Raw genomic sequence first — 23,448 nt, 5'->3', positions numbered from 1 at the left:
AGTTTAGTTCAAGAAAACATCTTTTGTAAAGCCCTTTTCATACAAAACTTAAATGTTCAGCCTAAAGATACTTTTAATGTTTTGTTGCTCTGAAGGGTCACAGGTTCAGTATTGTGCTCTGTATAGTTATAATGCAAAATTAAATATCTTTATTTCAGCTTCTCTCATAACTGCAGATAAACACAAAACCCTTCTCCCTATAATATTATAGTGACTATTAACCAAAAATGGTATATAAGAGGGTGATATCATTCTTATTTCTGTTGGTGAACCGTTTTACTCTCTGAGCAGATTAACACAGAAAATATAGGTTTCAGAGTAACAGCCGTGTTAGTCTGTATTCGCAAAAAGAAAAGGAGGACTTGTGGCACCTTAAAGACTAACCAATTTATTTGAGCATAAGCTTTCGTGAGCTACAGCTCACTTCATCGGATGCATACTGTGGAAACTGCAGAAGACATTATATACACAGGTATTGTTTCATGGTCTCTGTGTATATAATGTCTTCTGCAGTTTCCACAGTATGCATCCGATGAAGTGAGCTGTAGCTCACGAAAGCTTATGCACAGAAAATATATTGGCTTCAATGGGTTTACCACAGAGATGATTTTAGCTCACCATTCTTAGCAAAACAAATTTGCTTTGAGAAAGGCTCTTCATATTTCTGAGGCTGTTTTTAGAACTAATCAAGAGAGAAGCACAGAAGGGATTTATACCAGCGTGCATATGAAATTAATTGAAACAAGGATCACCATCCATTCATAAAACACTTAGATGACAGTGGATAGCATTTGATATGAAGAACCAAATAACATTCAGATAAGATGCAGGTGGGGATGCAAACTGAAAAAAGTGAGGGTATTCAGAAATCAGGGGGTTGGACCAGTTTTACCTGCCTGCTACCCAAGTAGCAGCTTGGCCCCCAAACATGTTACATCTCAAATTTCAAAGATTGGTGGCACCAGCATTCACAGGCATTGTGAAAACTGAAGGCAGTCAAACAGGTCCACCCGCTAGAGGCCCCACTCCTGCAACAGAGTGCTGGGTATATCTGCACACAGTTAGTTTCCATAGGGGAGCTTAGGTCATCAGTTCAAATCCAGATCAGGTTGGTAGTGATTAAAAGTTGTTTGACTGGTCAGTGATCCTTACAGGAAATTGGTTGATGAATCTTGTTCAGCTCCTAGGGGCTAAGTGTCTAGAACCCGAACGAGCAAGCTCAGCAGAAGGGCCAAGGTTTGTATAGGCTATGGAGACTGAACTGCCTTTTTATATCCTTACAGGGGCAGTATGAGAGCACGTTCACATGGCGGGGATGCAGCCAAGAAGCTTCCACTGCCTGTATAGTACCCATAAACATGGGGCATCACTCTCTCGATCTGCCCTTCACCAGAAGTCAATGAACCACAACAGGTATTGAAAACCCCCAGGGGGAGCGATCAGAAAGGGGAAACAGCTTCTTCACTCTGTTGTTGGTTTCTCTGGTTCTGGTGGATCTTCTCCAGGGCTGTACAGTTAAAAAGGAAGACACAGAGTGAGGCATCCAAAGAATTTTCTATGCTCTCTGTCTGCTAGGAACATGTACATATTCACTTGTATTCAGTAGACCCACCCTGATTTTGGAATTTGTTTTTATATATATATATATATATATGTGTGTGTGTGTGCAGCTAACACAACAGAGCCATTTACTGACTAAGGGTACATTTTTCAAAATGCTTAAGTCCCATCTGCAAAAGTGACAGGCTCTTAAGCACCCAAGTCACTTTTCAAAATGGGAATTAGGGTAAAATCTTCAAAAATGCCAAAATAACTTGATCATATCACTCCTATAAATAGTTCCACCCTCTCCCCACTTAGCAAAGCAATTGCCCTGCCTCCTGGGACAAGCTGTGAGGATGAATGTTCCGCAGCACCCACAACTGCACCGGACTATTCATCTGGGCCTCATTGGACTCCTAAACATCTGCACAATGGGGAAGGTTGACTTTTCTGCTGCCTCCTAGCTACATTCTCACTCTGACTCCCAGGAGTACTACAGAGTGCTTCCTGCCTGAGAGTTTAGAGCCCGCTATCAGCAGCCAAAGATGCACACCCAGAATGTGCCGCACAGTCTAATCATGGCAGCGGGTAACACGGCACTGAAGTCACTGGGGTGCCAGGATTACGTAAGTTTGAATATTCACTGTGCATTAAGTACAGCATAGCACATGCCAGGGCTGTGCTTCTGAGTTCCACAGGAACGCAATAAACCTTGACGTTTGTTTGTTTGTTCTAAGGCTTCTTTTGTCTCAGGGAGCCACTTACAGGCTGAAATAACATGAGATCTGGGCTCCTCATGACATTTCCACCATCAGCCTAAAGCCCATGGAAAACAAATACAAATACTAGCCACCTACCTTTCTAGTTCATATACCTATTACAGATGTTCCTGTAGTTTTTGGTCCAGTAGCTAGAGACAGAACACAGATGGGCACTGCAGGCAGCACTGGATGGGGGAGCAACTGTGCTGCTGTCTCAGCCCCATCTTCCCCCACTGCATTCAGGGCAGCCCCGGGCCCCTCCAGGGCACCCCCCAGCTTCACCAGCCGGAGCCCAGCCAAGGGGCCCTTTGCACCAATGACGGCCAGAGCCAGTTGCAGGGCGCTGCCAGAGAACACCAGAGCTGCCACCTAGTAGTGGCTGCTGCTGACCAGGCTGCATGGCCAACCCACCTCCTGCATGACCCAACGCTACGGCGGACTTTCCGAAAGGAAGAAGGTGAGGACAAGCTACAGGTATGAAGGCTTGAGGAAAAAAAAACATTTTACTTATTAATAATGATGATCATAGTTTCTCACATCCGTAAAGTACTTGGGGATTGTTTGGGGTGAAAGGAGCTATAGAAAGAAAAATCATTGTCCCAGAGTTAGCTTCCAAACAAAAAGAAAACATACATTGCGAAGGTTTCAGAGTAACAGCCGTGTTAGTCTGTATTCGCAAAAAGAAAAGGAGTACTTGTGGCACCTTAGAGACTAACCAATTTATTTGAGCATGAGCTTTCGTGAGCTACAGCTCACTTCATCAGATGCATACCGTGGAAACTGCAGCAGACTTTATATATACACAGAGAATATGAAACAATACCACCTCCCACCCCACTGTCCTGCTGGTAATAGCTTATCTAAAGTAATCTTCAGGTTAGGCCATTTCCTGCACAAATCCAGGTTCTCTCACTCCCTCACCCCCCTCCAAAAACCCACCCCCACACACACACAAACTCACTCTCTCAATCTCTCTGGTCACGCAATCACAGACATGAAGGTCGCTATCTTAAAACAAAAAAACTTCAAATCCAGACTCCAGCGAGAAACTGCTGAATTGGAATTCATTTGCAAATTGGATACTATTAATTTAGGCTTAAATAGAGACTGGGAGTGGCTAAGTCATTATGCAAGGTAGCCTATTTCCTCTTGTTTTTTCCTACCCCCCCCCCCCCAGATGTTCTGGTTTAACTTGGATTTAAACTTGGAGAGTGGTCAGTTTGGATGAGCTATTACCAGCAGGAGAGTGAGTTTGTGTGTGTATGGGGGTGGGTTTTTGGAGGGGGGTGAGGGAGTGAGAGAACCTGGATTTGTGCAGGAAATGGCCTAACTTGATTATCATGCACATTGTGTAAAGAGTTGTCACTTTGGATGGGCTATCACCAGCAGGAGAGTGAATTTGTGTGGGGGGGTGGAGGGTGAGAAAACCTGGATTTGTGCTGGAAATGGCCTAACCTGAAGATTACTTTAGATAAGCTATTACCAGCAGGACAGTGGGGTGGGAGGTAGTATTGTTTCATATTCTCTGTGTATATATAAAGTCTGCTGCAGTTTCCACGGTATGCATCTGATGAAGTGAGCTGTAGCTCACGAAAGCTCATGCTCAAATAAATTGGTTAGTCTCTAAGGTGCCACAAGTCCTCCTGTTCTTTTTGCGAATACATTGCGAAGTACCTGCACAGAGCTGTGACCCGGCCACTGCCAAAGCTACACTGATGTCCTTTTATGTCCCTCTTGTGGTGGAGCCATAGTAGTGCAGCACCTGCAATGGCAGCTAGTTTATTTACGCCAAAACCCAGCATTTGCTCCGTTGCGCTTGTTATTTTACGTTTCTGTCTTCAAGAGTCTTGGATATTGAAATTTCCCCAGTATACTTTTGACACATAAACTTGATCTGAGTAATGAAAGATCAGGAAGTATTCACTGCAGCCAAACTGTGCAGCAAACCTTACAAGATTCCAGCTGGAAGGATGTATTTTGTTATAGGTTAAAAACAGTGAATAATTAAAAATAAAAATCAATTAAATTAACAAGAAAGTAAGGGAGAAAAAAAAGAGATGCCTAATCACACAAATGAAAATGACAGAGCAGAGAGAGAAAAGATGAAGTGGTTAAATGTGCATGATAAATTAATTTGTTACATGGCCCTGCAATTCTGTAATTCATTACATCATTCTTTATCATATGAATATCACTAACACAAATGGAGTGAGTGTGTGTGTGTGTGTGTATATGAACATGCGCACTATACATAAACATAAGGGAAAACTGGCAGCATCAGATCTCTAGTGGGAAAATTACACACGTACTAAGAAGCATAACAGAAAACAGCATAACTCTGGGGGTGAGGAGTGAGTACAATTACAGAAAGAGGGGGACAGGGAGAAAGTGAGACATCTGATGGAAGAAGCTGTTCCAGATTCTAGTTGCTGAAATGAATTGTTCATCTTTTCTTGGTGTTAGTTCTGTCCAAAGTGGGAACATTTCCAAAGCTAAACCCGGGAGAAGAATTCAGAACCTTTATTTAAAGAGAGTTGGAGAGGGGTTATTTCTCTTCCTCAGAAATGATCTCATCAGCATGTGTTGCACAATGTTTGTGACACGAATGTATTCTGCTCCATACTATGCACGCATTTGAACAATTACTCTTTCGATGAAGCAGTGGGAGTAGGAAAGCAGCACTGTTGTTAAAAATTAGAACAGACAATGGTACCTTCTGTAGCGATTTACCATCCCTAACCTCCCCCTTCCTCAAGCCACTTCAACTGATGTTGGATGTCTCTGCTGATAGCATGCTGTTGCTAAGGGATGTTGCTAGGCACCATCACACACATAAATATGGATACTCCCTCTTTTGGATGGGGCTGACTTCAAACAGGAAACTGGAGAGCTACATGCCAAAATCTTTATTTATTTATTTATCTTACTTTTCTTTGCTCTTTAAAGGTTCAGATAAAAGAGGATCTCAGAAGTAGTAAAAAGACAGTAGAAGCCCTAATTTAAGTGCATCCCTAAGTTATAAATAGCTTGTTAATAAAATTGGTCTTCACAGCCTGAACTGCAGACCTGAGCAGTCCATACTATCGAGAATGAGAGTGAGAAACTGGAGATGACGTCCAAAAATGAGGGACGCAAGGAACAGAGCCACCCAAGCAAATTAAAAGAATGTGGGGTTCATATCTTTGGCATCAATATCACTTTCTATAACTTCAGTTACACAGCTGAGCACTGTCCACCAATAATTTATCATTAGAAAAGTGAGAGACAACAGTTACTTCTGATGGGACAGAGATAAATATAAGTCTGAAAAGGAGAGTTGAATGATATGGGCCAGTATGAAATTCAGTAATTTTGCATTAACAAAATGATACATCTCAAATGTTTCAAGGCAGCCGACAGTCTCACTTCTCCCTCTGCAGCAGCTCTTTCTTTGAGAACTCCCCTTCATAAACAGATGACCTCCCCTGATGTTCATTCAGGTGAACATGGACATGTGCTGTGCGTGATAATTCTGTGGTCCCCTCACCCTGGGTTGTTTGCTTCCCAGATAAAATTGCTTGGATTCTTTGGCTGTCATTTCAAACAAGCAGTTTTGTTGTGATTTTTCACATTCATGTCTATTGGCTCTGAACATTTCACGTCATGGTGACACTTCCTGACACTGTCTCCACGGCTTGGAGTTTTCAGAGACCAATCAGCTTCTTCCTTTTCATAACAGCTTGTTTTCTCTGAATGGGGGATGTTATCAAATCCCAGCATTCATGTGTCTTGGGAGTGAAATGTGTCAAGGGAAATCATGTGGCAAAGCTGGCTATTCTGAAAGTGGCTTGAGTTATTTGCACTAACTAACAGATGAACTGTTGTGTATGCACTTGTATAGCTACAATTAACAGATACCTTTATAATCACCTGTTTGGGGTAGACAGTGGGGAACCATAAACAAATTAAACCATCTTGCACACTGAAGCATGCAATTAGCAAACATAAAACATCCTTTACAAAAAGAAATCCATCCATGTCTGCTTCCTGCACAGCTCCATACTACTGAGCATTGCATATAAAAACTAGCTGATAATAATGGTAAAGAATAATGACGTCTACAAAGATCGTGCTCTAACTTTCCAGAGCTTTACTTTCCTTAATTTTATGTTGGGTGTGTAGCAATGAAGACTAAAAACTCACTGAGTGGCCATCAACCCTGCATGAGCACAGAATTAAAAAATAAACTTACTGTTAATGGTGCAATTGGTCAAAGTGTGGATCTCAGGACAAATGTAGCCATGGAAATTCTGTGATGCAGCCCAGACACATGCTCATCTTAAATATGGCAGTGCGGTCCATAGAGACTACAGGTCCCAGCATGAATGCTCTATGGTTTGGGCGTTATTGTCAAACTGGTCTATTGCTGAAATCATAACCTGTTGTCTTCACTGGCCACATCTTCACATTCACAAAAATAGCAAGGGCAGTCTGCTCTATTTTACACAATTCAGGTGTGGCCATCAGGCTCTTGGTTAATTACCAGTCTGGTTTTGTTGACCCTTGCCTACACATGTCAAAGTGAGCAAAAGGTACCCAAATAACTGGCTCACTATGGATTACTCCCTGTTATTTGGGCACTGGAGAGACTGACCTGACTTTGAAGGGGTGGGGGACTGGAGAACTTCTTTTGCAGCCCTCCCATTTCAGCACCTTAGACAGCAGCCTGATTTTGCAGGAGGACATAGCCAACATTGGTGCTCCAGTTCGGAAGCTGAACCAGCTGCAAAATTCACCATGAGCTCTCTTGTGCCAACAGTGTTGTTTACACTTTCAAAATGATCCGTTAAGTCCATGTTTATCTTTCATGTTATGTAGGATACAGGGGGGAAAGATCAAGACATCCATCAGCAATGCTCCAAACCTTTGGATCTGTTCCCAGAACTCAGACATTGATGATGCCCTAAAACAGCGAAAGGATGGAAGGTCATTCTGGGTGATGAAACCAAATGAACAGGTGACTTGACTTCCTAATTTTCTTCTCTAGCATTGCTACAACAAATAGCTTTGATGCTGAAGTAGGATTTACTGTTCTTTCACAATTGTGCTGTTGTATGAGCTCTGGGAACAAACTGGATGTTTGTGGATGAACCAATTTTGCTTAATCCTACCCCCATGCTTTATAAGCCAGAATGATGAAAAACTGCTTCCTGTTTCAGCTTCACCCTACTATCACCCTTTAGGGAATCACAAGAAATTGATCATTCAGACTACCCTGTAACACTGGTGAGGTTGGTATATGTGTAATACTTTGAAACTTTTGGTGACTACAACTTGCTATTTTTGGACATGAGCCTAAATTGTACTGACCTTAGTCCATGGATCTGGAAGCCTGTAGTCGGTGTCATTTTAAACTTTTCTGCTTCAGAAGTCACAGCTTCTCAAAAAAGAGGGCAAACAACTGCTCTCCAAAATTAAAAGGAGGGTCTACAGAAAAATGAAAGCACTACTGGTTTGCAAATAGGTTGCAAAATCTTTCAAAACCTCTAGGTCACCAGGTGAATCTGGCCTGGATTGATAATAAGCTACTCATAATTGCTATCATCCAATGGACTATGGTTTTTAATTTTGATGGATAATATCAAAGTTTATTTTTAAACATTTTTTTTCAATTTTTATCAATTTACATTTTCACAGTTGTGCAAAATTATGAGTTTTAAGCATTATCTATTTAAATTTTCACAGTTTCAGGAAATTATGGGGGGAATTATAATTCAATAATTACTTAATGATAGTAAATGTGGAGATTTTAACAGTTAAAGGTTTATAATGGTTAAAACACAAATTGTCAACATGACATATCAAAATATACAAAGTAAATACCCTTAAATCCAACTCTAATAAGTTCTCAAGCAGCATTTCTCTTACTTTGCTTATATGTAAATTTTTATTATTGATGGAAATATTTTTCAGTTGTGTGTGGTGAAATTGACGTTTACCAACATTTACTGATAAAACGATAATCCTACCAAACTTACCTCTGTAAAAGGAGTTGTTGGTCTCACGTTCCTAGTGGCACAGTTTCTATACTATAAAACCACTGACACAATTATTCCCTTTATTGGCAATCTCAGAAGAAAAGACAATGCTCTCAGTTTTAAATGGATTCCCTCCAAAACACAGCTGAGGTATATTACTGGGGAACAGTATGGGATTTTTCTTTCACAAGGGGGTTCCATGTGGTGGGCAAACTCCTTGGGATAAGCCTAGACTTTGAATCAGAGAGAGTATGATTTTTATTCTCAGCTCTAAACTGGCTGAGAAATGTTTCTGTGAGCTTTGTTTACCCGCTTGTCAACAGCCTCCACTATCTCCAGGCCTATATATACCCACTGTTAACCATGGTGTATTCACAAGCACTTCTTTCATGAAAATCCCTGGAAGCCTATGAATGTCCAGAGCTTCATGACTCAAATGGGGCCCAGGTCTAGAGGAGTCTCGGACCCAGATAATTGTCTCTCTGCTGTTCCTGGTGCATAGATCAAGCCTGATTTATTCCTCTCCTCTGTAGCGTGGGGAAGTTGTAAACTACAGAGAGGTACTGTAAGTCTCTGGCAGTTCCCTTTCCCAATAACTCTCCTGTCATAGCACACAGGACAGAAAGTCCCAGGTCATGAAAATCTGATGATGTCATTTTAACATCCTTCTCCATGGAAGACTAGAAATAGTGAGGCTATTAAAACAGGGGAAGCTGTCTTTGAGACTTGAAGGACGGAAAATAACTCTACTCCTGATTTTATACTTTACACACAAACACTTGGCACATGAGTCTAAGTGTGCTGGGTTACTGTTGAACTGTGGAAACTCCATGGAATGACTTAACTTGTTGCCATGTTACAGTCTAGCAGCAGGGACTGTGGACACTTATTGCCACAATCAGTTTTCCATGCTGCCTCTTACCGTTAGTGGCTCATTTGACTAACTTATCTTAGTCTTCTGGCTCTATTTTCACAAGAAGGGACTCCCCTGAATGACTGGCAGGCTAAAAACTCATCACTACTGCTCAGTCTTGACCGGAAGGGCTATTTCTAATGATGAGCAGGGATTTCAGTCTCCACAGCCCATTCAATTACTCGCCCCTGCCCCCGTGCAACTGTCAGCCCAAGTTCCAATTGGTATAAATCATAAATAATAATAATAATACTTAACACTTCTCTACCACCTTCTGACTATCTCACAGTACTTTAAAACATTAGTTAATACTCACACCTTCATGTGATATGTATATTTGTATTCTTGGTGTACAGATGGGAAATTGAGGCAGACAGAGGGAAAATGAATCCAGGGTCCTGCTTCCCACACTTTTGTTTAACGACTATGTCACACACCCTCTGATCTGGGAATGGAACCCAAGAGTCCTGACTCCAAGTACCCTGCTTTAACCACATCACCAATTGCAGAGGTGGCTTTTTAGATGTAAACAAGCGTCCCTAAGGATTGGATTGAGACCCACCAAACTCACTTCAAACGGGGGCAACTAAGCAGCTGATGTGACATGCAATCATTCTGGGGTGGGGTTGGATTCAAACTGGTGACAGGAAGGTGAAAAACCCCCTGAATGAACCAAAGGCAGCAGAGATTTCTGCTGTCATTCTACTCTAATAACAAAGAGCTTCCCCTCATCCCAACCTCCTGGGGGAAGGGGACAGCTTCCTCACTGACAGTGTGTGTGTGTGTGTGTTGGGGGGGGGGGCAGCCTGAGACCTCCACCAACCCAGAGGGGGCAATTAGAGACTACCCCCTCCCCACCAAGGGGGGCAATTAGAGATCATCACCACTGGGGCAGAGAGAGACCTCCCACCTCCCCCCATGTGGGGCAGCTAGAGACCTCCCCCACCACTCCAATGGGGGCAGTGAGAGACCCTCCTCCCCTACTCATGGGGGGCAGTGAGAGACACCCCTCTCCTCCCCCACCACTACCCATGGGGGGCAGTGAGAGACACCCTCCTCCTCCCTTACTCTTGGGGGGGAGTGAGAGACCCCCTCCTCCCCCACCACTACTCATGGTGGGCAGTGAGAGACCCCCTCCTCCTCCCCTACTCTTGGGGGGGAGTGAGAGACTCCCCCTCCCCTACTCATGGGGGGCGTGAGAGACTTCCTCCTCCCCCACCACTACCCATGGGGGCAGCGAGAGACCCCCTCTTCCTCCCCTACTCATGGGGGGCAGTGAGAGACACCCCCCTCCTCCCCCACCACTACCCATGGTGGGCAGTGAGAGACCACCTCCTCCTCCCCTACTCTTGGGGGGCAGTGAGAGACCCCCCTCCCCTACTCATGGCGGGGAGTGAGAGACCCCCTCCTCCCCCACCACTACCCATGAGGGCAGCGAGAGACCCCCTCCTCCTCCCCTACTCATGGGGGGGAGTGAGAGACCCCCTCCTCCCCCACCACTACCCATGGGGGCAGCGAGAGACCCCCTCCTCCTCCCCTACTCATGGGGGGCAGTGAGAGACCCCCTCCTCCCCCACCACTACCCATGGGGGCAGCGAGAGACCCCCTCCTCCTCCCCTACTCATGGGGGGCAGTGAGAGACCCCCCCCTTACTCATGGGGGCAGAGACTCCTCCTCCCGCACCATTACCAGGGGGGAGGGGGCAGCGAAAGGTTCCACCCCCCCATGGGAGAGGCGTGGCCTAAGGTTTCGGCCTCGCTCGGGCCCCCCCCCCGCGCTTCCCCCCCCTCTGGGTGTGCGTGCGTGCGTCACGGCTCCACGCGTACGGGGCGCGCCGCGTCGTCGTCCCCGTGCGTTCCGCGTCACCCTGGCCTGGCGCGCGGCTGCGGCGGCCGGCCTGTTCCGCTCCCAGCGCCTCGGGATCGGTCCCGCTGCGGCCCGCACCAGTTGATTCGGCTGCGTCCGGCCGCCCGGCCCAGGGGACGGTTGCTTCGTTGGCGTCCGGCCTGGTGCGCGCGGCGGATCCAGGGCCTCGCGTCGCGCGCTGCGCCGGGCTCCGTGAGGCGAGGCCCCGCCGGCCTGAGGGGGGAGCCCCGCTCCTCGCCGCCGCCATGAGCGTGGAGGCGTACGGCCCCAGCTCGCAGACTCTCACCTTCCTGGACACCGAGGAGGCCGAGCTGCTCGGCGCCGACACCCAGGGCTCCGAGTTCGAGTTCACCGACTTCACCCTCCCCAGCCAGACCCAGACCCCGCCCGGGCCCGCACACGGGGGCCCGGGGCAGGGCCCGCCGGGCCCGGGGCAGGGGCCGCCCGGACAGATCGAGGCACAGGTGAGTCCGCGCTGTGGGTGGCCTGGGCGGCGGCGGCTTCCTTCCGCCGTGGGGGGCCCGGGGAGCGTGGGGCTGAGCGATGGGCCCGCCCGTGTCGCGGGGCCCCCGCCCAGCTCCCCCGAGCTTCGGCCTGGCCCTGGGCTGGGGGTTCCCCCGTGGGCGGCCGCGGCAGCGCGCCCCGGAAAGGAGCCCCGCTTCCCGGCCCGGTGCGGGCCAGGCGGCTCCTCTGCAGCTGGGCCTGAAAGCCTTGTCCGCCCTTAGCCCGGCCAGGGCTCCCGCCGGCCCGGGCCGGGGCACCGCGCCCGCGCGGGCCAGGGCAGCACTGGGGCCGGTGCCCTTTTCCCCTCTGAACACACATGGCGGGCACGGGGGAAACCCTGCGAAAGTGTCCGATTTCACGGTTGCATCATGAAGAATTTGTGACTTCCTGCGGTAGCGAAGTGTCGCTGTGGGGAGCAGCTGGCTGAACCCTATCTAGCTTTTGCTGCTCGTGGAAAACCAGGAAAAAGTCCGGTGGCATGTCCCCTTCCCGCGCTGAGATTTATTTTGAGGAAACAAATTCTGGAAAACATTTCATGTTTCTAAACTATTCTTCCCCCCCACCCCCATTATCCATCTTTTCCCATTGCATTGTTGCTAAGCTGGTTTATTGTGGGTTTGCATGTGTGTATGTGCCTGTCAACACAACCTGGGATTGAAGTTTAGAGACTTTTAAAATGTAATGGGCAAAATAGAAAATATTTTTAGGGAAATGTGATGGCAACGAATATACCACTATGCATTAACCTTGTGTAGTGTCTTTATTGATATTGAAAAAGAAGGGAAACCAGGATTTTCTTGGAATAGTGAGGGAAAGAAAAGAGGAAGTTAGTGGGATTAGGCAGTTTCCACGGTATGCATCCGATGAAGTGAGCTGTAGCTCACGAAAGCTCATGCTCAAATAAATTGGTTAGTCTCTAAGGTGCCACAAGTCCTCCTTTTCTTTTTGCGAATACAGACTAACACGGCTGTTACTCTGAAACCAATGGGATACATGTACACAATAAGAAAAGGAGGACTTGTGCACCTTAGAGACTAACCAATTTATTTGAGCATAAGCTTTCGTGAGCTACAGCTCACTTCATCGGATGCATAAAGTTTGAAATACTATAATTGAGGGTAACATAAATTTAGGTTTTATGACTCTGTATGTGGGAAAAAAATTACATTGCTGTTTTTAAAAAAACCTGAAGCTTCAAAATTGCTGTAATACTTAAAGATCACAGAATATGCAAATTAGTCAACTGCATGGACAAACTTCATAGACAAGCAAATACTGATATAATCCCAGTACCAACAATGAGCTGTTTGTAAACATGTAAAAATGTACAGATTAAAATGCAAATTAAAAGGTGAATTGAAGTGCTATTAAAATAAGTTTAAGATCCCAATTCAAGAATACTATGTGGACTTTCATTTCTCCCTTTACTTATGAAGAGTTATATTCAGAGTTCTGTTCTCTCCTACAGTTGTCAGCTGCCTAAGGCAGAATTGGGGATACAACTCCCTGAGCTGTTTTAGGTGTTCTTGATGTTTTACTGTAAGAGAAGCCCAGATTCCTAAACTCAAGTCATGGCAGTTAAAAGGATTCTCAGTTCATCTTTATTGGTCTCTTTATTCTGTGCACTCTGATATTAGATCTTAGCAAAAACCCAAATTATATATATATATTGAGACAGCGGATTTTTTTTATAGAAGATTAATAAATAAAAGAGGTGGAAAGAGTAACAAAATTGCATTTTTTCATGCTTCACTTGGTTACCATCTTATCCACATGTTGTTTGTATATAACCTTCTAGTTAGATTACCTATACAGTAATCTTCTACATGTATAGAAATAATCACACATCCTACAAAAGAGAACCATACTAATATCATATGTTGTCCTCCCAAAAGTCTTTAAAGTCTTTTGTAAGATTCTAAATAAATTATACTTCGTAGTTCTATCACATCTGCTTAATATTCCCTTCAGATTTTTCTGGTTAGAAGTCTTACAGGTGCTAAAATTCCCTGGCTGAGGATTAATACCAAATACAGTTTCCTTTAAATATGTGGTTAGAAAGGAAAACAAATGCAGAAGTTAAAACCTATGTGCAGTATGTTTAGGTACTAACAGATAAAATCTGTAGCCATCCTGTGGAAAAAGTTGTTTTTATATCTCTTTAACAAGCTGCTGAAACAATGTCTTTAAGACACTTTTACAAACTGTCATATTTTTCTTGATACTCATTTTGCCTCCAAATACTTGTTTCACAGCTTGATTTTTTTTAGATGTTGTACAGGCAATGTTCCTTTTGAACCACAACATAGCAAGAACTATAGCAAAACTAAGGAGATCTAATTGTGTTATGTAGCTGTCCAGTCCTGTACATTTTAGCAGACTCAACTTGAGGTCATATAGATTCGGGTCTTTCCCAAAGGCTTCTGGGAAATATTTTCCTGCATTAAGTAGATACATAAATTTGTAATCTGCCTGTGCAGGAGAAGTAACTAAAAATATAACTTATAGGGCCTGAAAGTTGATCACTTTTAAGTATTTTTTCACTTCATTAAATCCAGTTTAATCTTATTTTTAAATATGAGCACATTGTTTACTTGCTGTGGAGTAATGTTCAAATGTCTCCCTAACTCCTAGGTGTTAGGAGGAGAGAGAGTTAAATATGTTTCCTTCACCCACTCTTCTAACGAAGTATGGGCAATTGATTCTTCTCTCCATCATGACTTTCTTCCTCTAATGTATGGTAAACCATGAATTTGAGCATTTGTTGAAGTCGGGTGGTGTCCCACCACTGACAAAAGGTATAAGGGGGTCAGCAGTGCAAAAGTAATGGCCATACTGTTTTTTCTTGCCAAAAGTCAGCTGATTCAGCCAGCCACCTGTAGCTCATACATAATTGGCCTTTTTAGATGCGCTATGATGTTTCTGATTTTTTCACTACAGCTTCCATTTGCTGTCTTACCCCGTTGTCTCTTACAGCTTGTTTGTTTTCCATTTCCCCACTCTTCACAGTATTCTCTAAACTAGCATTTTAATTTGTAATGTTGGCATAAGTAAGTTAATACTTACAAGTTTTTGAAGGTTAGTGTAGACAAGTCACTCTCTCTCTGTCTCTCATGTGCTAAACTGATTGAGTGACTACATCAGGAAAGGAAGGATAGTCCAGTGGTTAGGGCTCTAGCCTAAGACATGGAAGATTTGGATTCAATTCTGTGCTTTACCAGACTTCCTTTGTCACCTGGGGAAAATCAGTTAGCCTCTCTGGCAGTTCCCAATCTGTAAAATGGGGATAATAGTTCTGCCTCACCTCAGAGGGGTGTTTCTAGGATAAACATTAAAGATTGACGTCTTCGGGTACTATAGTAATGGGGGCCATGTAAGCACTTAGAGTAGAAAAGTAGTGTGCCTTGTCTACGCTAATTTTTAAAATACGTAAGCATGTTAACATCAAGCCTTATAATATGCTAGGTAGACAAAGCCCAAGTGCCCTAAGATTTGTACATCTTACTGAGAAACCATGGTTTGATGACTGCTACCATTGTCTGTTTTGTGATTCTCATTTTCTGTATCATGTTAAACTTAGATTGTGAGCTGTTTGGGGTTCTCTGTTTTGGTAAGGTACCTAGCACATTTCTGGATGCTTAAAAAATAAATACTCGTGGTGGGACAGTATGCTGTCCTGTCCTGGGGACAACAACCGTGCTGTGCTGGAATGGGTCTTCCACCCAGTACATAGCCCTGTAGGCTGAAATGAAGCCTGTTTATGTGAATGCTGGAAGAGTTCCATATACTTGTTTAAGTCATTAATGTTTATCCCACTGTAGCTTTAAGCTTGGTACCTATCTTATAAGTGGAAGGGCAATAAGTGGATACATTTAGGCCTATGTCTAGATCAGGGGATTGCCAGACACTGGTGTTTTTTTGTTGTTTTCTTTCAGAAATTTAGAATGGCACTTCCATGATATTTTGTTACCACTGACTTGGGAAGTAGTCATATATTCAGGAGAAGCCTCTATTCAAAGAATCTTTCAGCTACTTTACCTAAACAGGATAATGCTGCTGTGTAATTTTCTCCTGAGTCTGATAGTGTTGCTGATTAGTTTTGCAAGGGAAGAGAACAAAAATGCTGAAGGACAGACCAACTCTTTTGTGGTGTCAGTATTTTTGTCTAAGCCCCTGTCTTTCAAAATGTTTATTACTAGGGTGCTAAATTCATTTTTTAAGATGAACACAAGACTTCTTTAATAAGCAGTTTGTGCCAGATCCTTAACAATATGTATATAGGCTAAAATTACAAGAAGGTTTTGAAACAGTAGTTGAATCACTTCCTTATTACTTGCCTGCCAAGCCCTGAATCTAGGCTACTGATTGTACCTAGCAACAGGTGACATCACGCAGCTCCGTATGATATCTTGGGTGTAGCTGACATGGTCAGTTGTTGCAGGAGTACGGCACAACTCTGCTCTTAGCTGTTGAAATACTTTTAATTTCAGTTGAAATACTTTTAATTTCAGTGCCCTTTAAAATGAAAACCTGTACAGTTCCACAGAAGCTAATTATCCACTTTGACATCTAAATTTATATAAGCAGCCAAACAGTCTGATTACAGACAAGGCAATTGACAAGTTTAATGTATAATTGCTTTTTGAATTTAGGCCATTTACATTCAAAGTGCACCAGTATGTGCTCATATTTGTACTGTAAGAAATTCAAATTATTTGAAGATCTGAATACGCTTTTGTCATGTTTCATGGCCCATTAATGATATTTTATGGTTACAAAATTGCTCTGTATATTTAAGGAAGTTACCGGTTATCATCTTTTCTATGTCTTCCAGGGGACTGTTGTGCAGTCATTTAGCTGATGAAGTTTGAATTTGTCTGTCTTTGGAGTCAATCCGACATGCTGTTGTTCAGTATTGCAATCCCTGTGGCCATTGGAATTCTTCTTTCCTCTGTGAACCTTGATTCCTCATATAGCAGCACTCTTTAAGCCCCTGGGCTGACTACAGATCTTTTAAATACCAGCAATACTTTGAGGAGGTAGTTACACTAAAGAGCCATACTTTTAGGTTGGATGGAAGGTGCTTGGTCCTGTGCCTTGTACCACACCTGATATATTTTTAGCTTGCAAGTGTTAGTCCATTCTAATTTGTATTTTGTAAATTAGAATTTACTTGATTTTGAGATTAACTCTGGAATTGGGTGTTAATTAACTATGGGGTACTTGGATATCTAGATGAGAGGCATGCAATGAAGCAGATTTATTTTGTTCTAATTTTATGTAGCTTTTGCAATACTTCTAGAAAAAAATAAGGCTGCTTCACTGAGATATGTAGTGTTCAGACAGCACTTTATCTCTTAATATGAAGTCTAGAAAGAATGTGCCTCCATCACTCCTTGGTCTTGGTTTTGCTCAGACTGCAGAGAGGTTTATTCAGAAAATCCTTGAGTTTATTAATGGGGACAACAAAAGTCTGAAGAAACTTAGAAATGAGGTCAGAAGCCAGCATTTTTTGGATTTCATTTTTTTAAGGTTTACCATCTTGTCATGAGCATAGAGGTAACGAGTTTCTCTGTGGAAATGCATATTTCATTGCCTAAGAGAACTAAAGAAATAATTTGAAGGTGAAAGTAGATATCAAGAATAGACTTCGCATTAAATGTGTGACTTGGTAAACACATTAAAATATTAAATTAATATCCAAATTGTGGGCCTCACACTGACCAAATCTTAAGCATTAAACTTCCCTTTACTATGACATTCAGAGGCAAATACTTGGCATGCATTTGCCTGATCCAGTCTAATTAACCTAATCCCCATAGAAGAATTTAATTATATCATATGTCCCTTGAGAGTGTCTTTCTTCTGTGGAGTAACTTTAGTCAATAGCACTGTTCCAAAATGTTATGTTGATTAAGCCTATGCTAATCAATATGCTCAGATTGTGGTGTTTGTTTTCCCAGACTTCATACCTGAAGGTGGATTTGGGATTAAGCAATATTCCTCTTTGTGTTATTCCTTGCTTGCCTGTGGCATGATCTTTCTTACAAGATGATAGGTCAGATACGTGGGTGGGTTGGACAAAACTTTTTGGGACATACATCCTGGCTTTGTTTCTTTTTCTTTTGTTTCTTTTTCAATATATTAGCTGAGCCAATTTGCATGAGTGTGTGACAAGCTAATTATTTATCTGCTTTCTAAATGTTATAATTGACACTGGAATTAAACTAGAGCACCTATAACTAACTCTGTGTGGCAATGGCTGCTTTAATCTGATACACTGAGTCAGATTCTTTTCTTGATGACCTTCATTACTAGTAACAGAAGCACCCAATCCTGAAGCACTACAGAGATGCTGGGAGAAGTGGTAATTCAGCTACTGCATTCTAAATATCCCTGAAAGTATTTTATTGCATACGTTTTCTTTGTGCTTATCTCCAGTGTTTGAGGAGCTAATGTGACATAAGCAAAAAGGGACAAAATATATTTGTAGCATGCATAAGATTGAGATTTGGAGCATTAACTTTGCTCATACACATCCTGAGTCAGTGATGCAGAACTGCATGGTAGTGGTGAAAAGTGCTCCATTAGTGAAGGTGTAGAGCAGTCACTCTTGTTGTACAGGCTTTGTTGTTCTGGATCTTTGAAATCATGTTTCTCTGAAACTTTGTAGACAGGCTGTCTGTTCAGACTGAGTCTTGCATAGTTTGTCTTGGATTTTTTTGTAGTGATAAAAAGGCATTATTTGGGTTTTGAATTGGAAGAATCATGAAATAGCTGAAACAAGCTTGAAAAAGTCTTATCATATATAGTAATTTTCTTACCAGTTCTAATATGCACAGTATTTTGTGATGCAGTATGTTATATAGCTAATATTACTGCATTTGTGCATTAGGTACTTTTTGTTAAAGAGCATCAGACACACTCAAGGAGAGCATTGAATGATGATCTGCTTAGAAACAATTTTTGCTTAAATCTGTTTTCTGTACTTCTCATTTTTTAACTAGACTTACAAAAACAGGTTATTTTTGTTTGAGTTCATTTACTTACTGATGTCCTCATGTAATGGAATCAATAATTTTGATGTGCCAGACAAAAGATTCTGGCCTTGTGGGCCAGTAACAACAGAAATAGATATTGTGGGGGAGGGAGCATAATTTGTTGTTTGATTAAATTCTGACTATGGGCAGAACAGCAGCCCATCTATATTCTTAAACTTTCCATATTTATTTTATTGGATTGTTCTAGCATCTCACATATAGACTCATATCAGTCAATATTTGTTTTGTTACAACTGTATACTTCAGTATTATCCTTTCTTACAACTACTTTTCTCTCCAAATTAGACCCTTGCAAAAACTTGTTACATTATCATAAGCACTTGTGAAGTAGATTAGTGCCCCAACCCCAGTCTTTCTGGCATGGGGTATAATTTATAATTGGGGCATTGACTATATAACTTGCTATCAAATTTCTTTTTTAGGTTAATGGTCCTGATGGGATCCTCCAGAATGGTGCAGTGGATGATAATGTAGCTAAAACCAGCCAACTGCTTGCAGAATTAAACTTTGAAGAAGATGAAGAAGATACCTATTACACCAAGGATCTTCCTGTGCACGCTTGCAGGTAGTCTGAGATCTGCATGAACTTCAGAGGGAGCCTCAATTAGGCTTAAGTAATCACACTGAAAATTGTATATATCTTAATGACATTGTATACCCAATAAATATCAAAAGGACACTGGAATGGGTGTAAATATGTAAGATGTAAATATATCCTGTTTCACTGTAGCCAAACTTAAAAATTAATAAGTTTGAGAGCCATTTTGTACACCTTTTAGTGAAGCAGTTCCTTCTTACCCAACATAAATAACCTTCTTTCTGCCTTTAAATGAAGCAGCAGTCCAGTGGTTAAACACAGGAATGGAAATAGGATTTTAGCTTTAATCCTAACTCTGCTGTTGATTTGTAACTTTTGGGAAACTGATAGATTGAGTCAGTTGCTTATCTGTAAAGTGGGGATATTTACCCAGCTTTCAGGGGTGTTGAAGACTAATTTAATGGTTGTAAAATGTTCTGAAGGCCTTGGATGGGAGGTACTCTACAGAAGTGACCAACTGAAGTCTTGAGTCCTGTGTAGTAAATACACAAATGCTCAATTAGCATACAAGCAACAGGTACATAGCTTAACAGTACTAGTCCACTGCAGTTTCTGCATATTGTAACACAGTATCATAGCAAGGAATAGTGCTCTCTGGCAAGGCACTATATACATAATACGTGAGGCAAAGAACCCTTTCATATAAATTCAGCTGCTAAAATATTTATCTCAATTAAAACTGGGAGATGTTTAACCTCAAAATGAGAGTTTAGTTAGTGAAACTTGGATGGAAGTGTCTGAGGCTGACTTGGTGGTTTAAAGTCTGAATTGCAGAGCATTACGAAGATTCTGTCAAAATGAAAATTAAGAGTTTGGAATAATAGTTTAACCCATCTCACACAATTTCCCTAGTGCCGCCTAGTTGCCAGTTTCAGCTTATGTCTATAGTTCAGTGAACGGTCTGTGCGTTTTTAATTGTACATTCCCATAAATAGTTACCTGATTATTTTTACTTTTCCCTCTTTGATTTTAGTTACTGTGGTATCCATGACCCAGCTTGTGTGGTTTATTGCAATACCAGCAAGAAGTGGTTCTGTAATGGGCGCGGAAATACATCTGGCAGGTAAATGACTAAATGATGGAAGTGGCAATAATAAATTCTGTTTGTAGAGAAAACAAATTAAGTTTCTGATGCAGCCTACTTCATTTTCTCATGTGATTGTTGACTCCAAAAGAAGGTTGGCTTTTAAACATCCACTTGAGCTTTTAACATGCACAATTAACCTTTTTTAAAAGAAATTTGCTCTGTGGATCTGCATGTGAACTTTTAGCTTCCTTCCCCATCCAATCTTCCCATTATCACCAGCACACACCAAGGAAATTATAACCTCCTCAGTCAGTGACTTAGGAGAGTTGTCTGAGTGAAGCTAGCCATAGTTTCTATGGCCATTTGTCTACTGCATGAACTTTTCCTCTCCCCTGCTGATGCTCAGCAGCATCCATAATTGCTGCTCTTGCCCTGCAGTTGATCTGTAATGAAGCCCCTGATTTAACTACTAATTTTTTTTAAAAAATGTGTGTTTTCCCTGGGAGCCAAGTCATTCCTTCCCATCTGTCCAAGGGCTTGTCTACGCTTACAGCTCTGCAGTGGAGTAGCTGCAGCGCTTAGGAAGCACCCTGCCTATACTGGGAGAAGTTCTCCTCTCAGTGTAGGTACTCCACCTCCCTGAGAGGCGGTAGCTATGTCAATGGGAGAAGCTTGCCTGTCGACATAGCACTGTTTTCACCGGGGGTTAGGTCAGTATAATTATGTCACTCAGGCATGTGGATTTTCTACATCCCTCAGCAACATAGTTATACTGACATGAATTCCTAGTGTAGACCAAACCCTGGAACAGCACCTTCTCATCAGCTGAGTGAAGTGCTGGTGGTTAACTACTTCTGTTGACAAATATTTGCTATTTTTGCAACAGACATTCTTTGTGTTTAGTGCCAACTGATCTGTTTTAAATTAGGATTAAAACTGAGTCTAGTGGCCAGAATTGTTTTCTGCATTAACTGCATACAAACTTGTGTGTGTTCTGGTTTCAGCCACATTGTAAATCATCTCGTGAGAGCAAAGTGTAAAGAGGTGACTCTTCACAAAGATGGCCCTTTGGGAGAGACTGTCTTGGAGTGTTATAATTGTGGATGTCGTAATGTGTTCCTCCTTGGCTTCATTCCGGCTAAGGCTGACTCGGTAGTCGTATTACTATGCAGGTGAGAGAATCTCTTTTTTGGGGGAGTTCAAATAAAGGCTAAAACAGAGTAGAATTTGATGGGATAGCCACATGTATTTCTAAAGGGCAATACTTCCTGTTTTCACGTAATACCAGAAATATTTCTTGCATTCTGAGCTGTCATCAGGCAGTTTGTGGGTGAGTGCTTAGGCTTCATGTATTAAATAACATTTTCCAAGGCATATTGGAATAAATACATTTTCTTTTATTCTGGGAAATCATCCTAGTTTTATGAAGGGAGTCTCAGGCGGTGAGTCTTTCCTTTCATTAAACACATTAAACTTTTGAATAATTTTATGTCCGATATACCAAAGTAACACTTCTATTTGGAAGCTGGCACATTAACCTCTAACTAGAGTGGTGTACTGTGGTTCAGACTGACAAGACTTCTCTCAGCCCATAAGATTACAGCTGTTCAAGAGCAGAGTAATCCTATATTAAATTGAAAATGGTCCTATAATAGAACATAGTCATGAAATCATTGTCTCTGCTATATCTGATGAATGCTATAGCTTGTCATTTATCTGGCAGTAGAAGATCCATTTCTATGGTAAGCTTCTATTCTCTTATTTAATTATGTAATGGCATATTAGAAATAGTCCTCTGTTTCCGTTCTGTATGCCACCCTAATGAACAGTAACTGAATCAGAGGCACACTCTTAGGAACTTGCTACCTTAGATGCTAGGATTGTCAAAGTGATGCAGTATCATTCATGAATATTTTGAGAGCGCTCATCTCCATGATATCATAGTGGCAAGTGCAGCATCTAATCATTGTGGCCTCTTGGCCCAGTTTAATTTTTGAAAATATTGAAAGATTTGACTTCAAAAGCATAACTTCACATGGGTAAACTTGTTTTAACACTTGTCTAATTTAATAAATTCATTATCAATATCTTGATTGTGCAGGCAACCGTGTGCCAGTCAGAGCAGTTTAAAGGATATTAATTGGGACAGCTCACAGTGGCAACCTCTTATCCAAGACCGCTGTTTCCTTTCCTGGCTGGTAAAGATTCCTTCTGAACAGGAGCAGTTGAGAGCACGTCAGATTACAGCTCAACAAATTAACAAACTGGAAGAACTCTGGAAGGTATGTGCCACTCTAAATTAGGAATGTGTAGCCAAATATTAAACATTCTGTGTATTTAACCATGATGGAAGAGACCTCCTTATTAACCATTTGTATTATGCCATAGGTTTACAGAGCATTTTACATTCATGCAGACATGTTCCCCACACCGACTTTACCATCCAAAGTCTTGACAAACTGGACATAGGATAGCAGTTCATGAGAGTGAGGGTTTGGGAGATTACTAATCGGATGGAAGAAAGGATTGTTTGGTTAATAGTGGATAATGCTTTGGGTTCTGAATTTTTGTTAGCAGTCTGCATTTTTGAGTAGGTCACAAAATTCCAACACACTCGATCATTTAACATCGAAAGGACACTGCCAGTTTAAACTGTATTTGTAAAACCAAATTTCCTTACCTGTATTAACATATTAGATTAAAGTTCAGTTCTACTCTAAGCAATGATTATATACAAATATCTGAGTAAGGAGATGCCAGTCTGCTCTTGGTATTCAGTCTTATCTAACTTCAGTGACAAACTTTTACTTCTAATAGCAGTTCAGAGACAACCCAGCTAAGGGAGAGCAATTTTAATGAGTTTGCACAGTTTTAATTGAGGTCAGAATTTTGCCTTAGGTCATTTATTATTGATAGTGGTGTCTGTCCCAGAGAACACAACTTAACTTTCATGTCCAAGTCCGAGCTTGTGGGGATAACAGTTTAAAAAACAAAAAAACCAAAGCTGGTAAATAAGAAACGCCGTGATGCTGTGTTTAGTCACTTTTTAGAGGACTGAATTTTTAGTCTGAAACAGTTTTTAAAATCTACTTTACTATCCCTGTACTGTTCACTACTCTTATCTCAGCTTTGACAACGAAAGTCTGGTCAACTTGACGT

At 42.1% G+C, this 23,448-nt stretch overlaps 1 protein-coding gene across 2 annotated transcripts in view; it reads left to right on the top strand.

The window, feature by feature from the left end:
* Window positions 1-11,083: 11,083 nt before the first annotated feature.
* The window catches only part of UPF1 (UPF1 RNA helicase and ATPase), a 28,139-nt gene continuing 15,774 nt past the window's right edge, over window positions 11,084-23,448 (top strand). For both annotated transcript variants that reach the window (XM_077841765.1, XM_077841764.1), the window contains exons 1-5: window positions 11,084-11,563; window positions 19,087-19,229; window positions 20,236-20,325; window positions 21,294-21,461; window positions 22,391-22,571. In XM_077841765.1, coding sequence (XP_077697891.1) covers window positions 11,345-11,563; window positions 19,087-19,229; window positions 20,236-20,325; window positions 21,294-21,461; window positions 22,391-22,571 — 801 coding nt within the window. In that variant the 5' untranslated portion in view covers window positions 11,084-11,344. The remainder of the gene's footprint in view (window positions 11,564-19,086; window positions 19,230-20,235; window positions 20,326-21,293; window positions 21,462-22,390; window positions 22,572-23,448) is intronic.

Source organism: Eretmochelys imbricata, chromosome 25 (genome assembly GCF_965152235.1).
Source record: "Eretmochelys imbricata isolate rEreImb1 chromosome 25, rEreImb1.hap1, whole genome shotgun sequence".
Taxonomy (NCBI): domain Eukaryota; kingdom Metazoa; phylum Chordata; order Testudines; family Cheloniidae; genus Eretmochelys; species Eretmochelys imbricata.
This window is presented reverse-complemented; position numbering and strand designations above follow the sequence as displayed.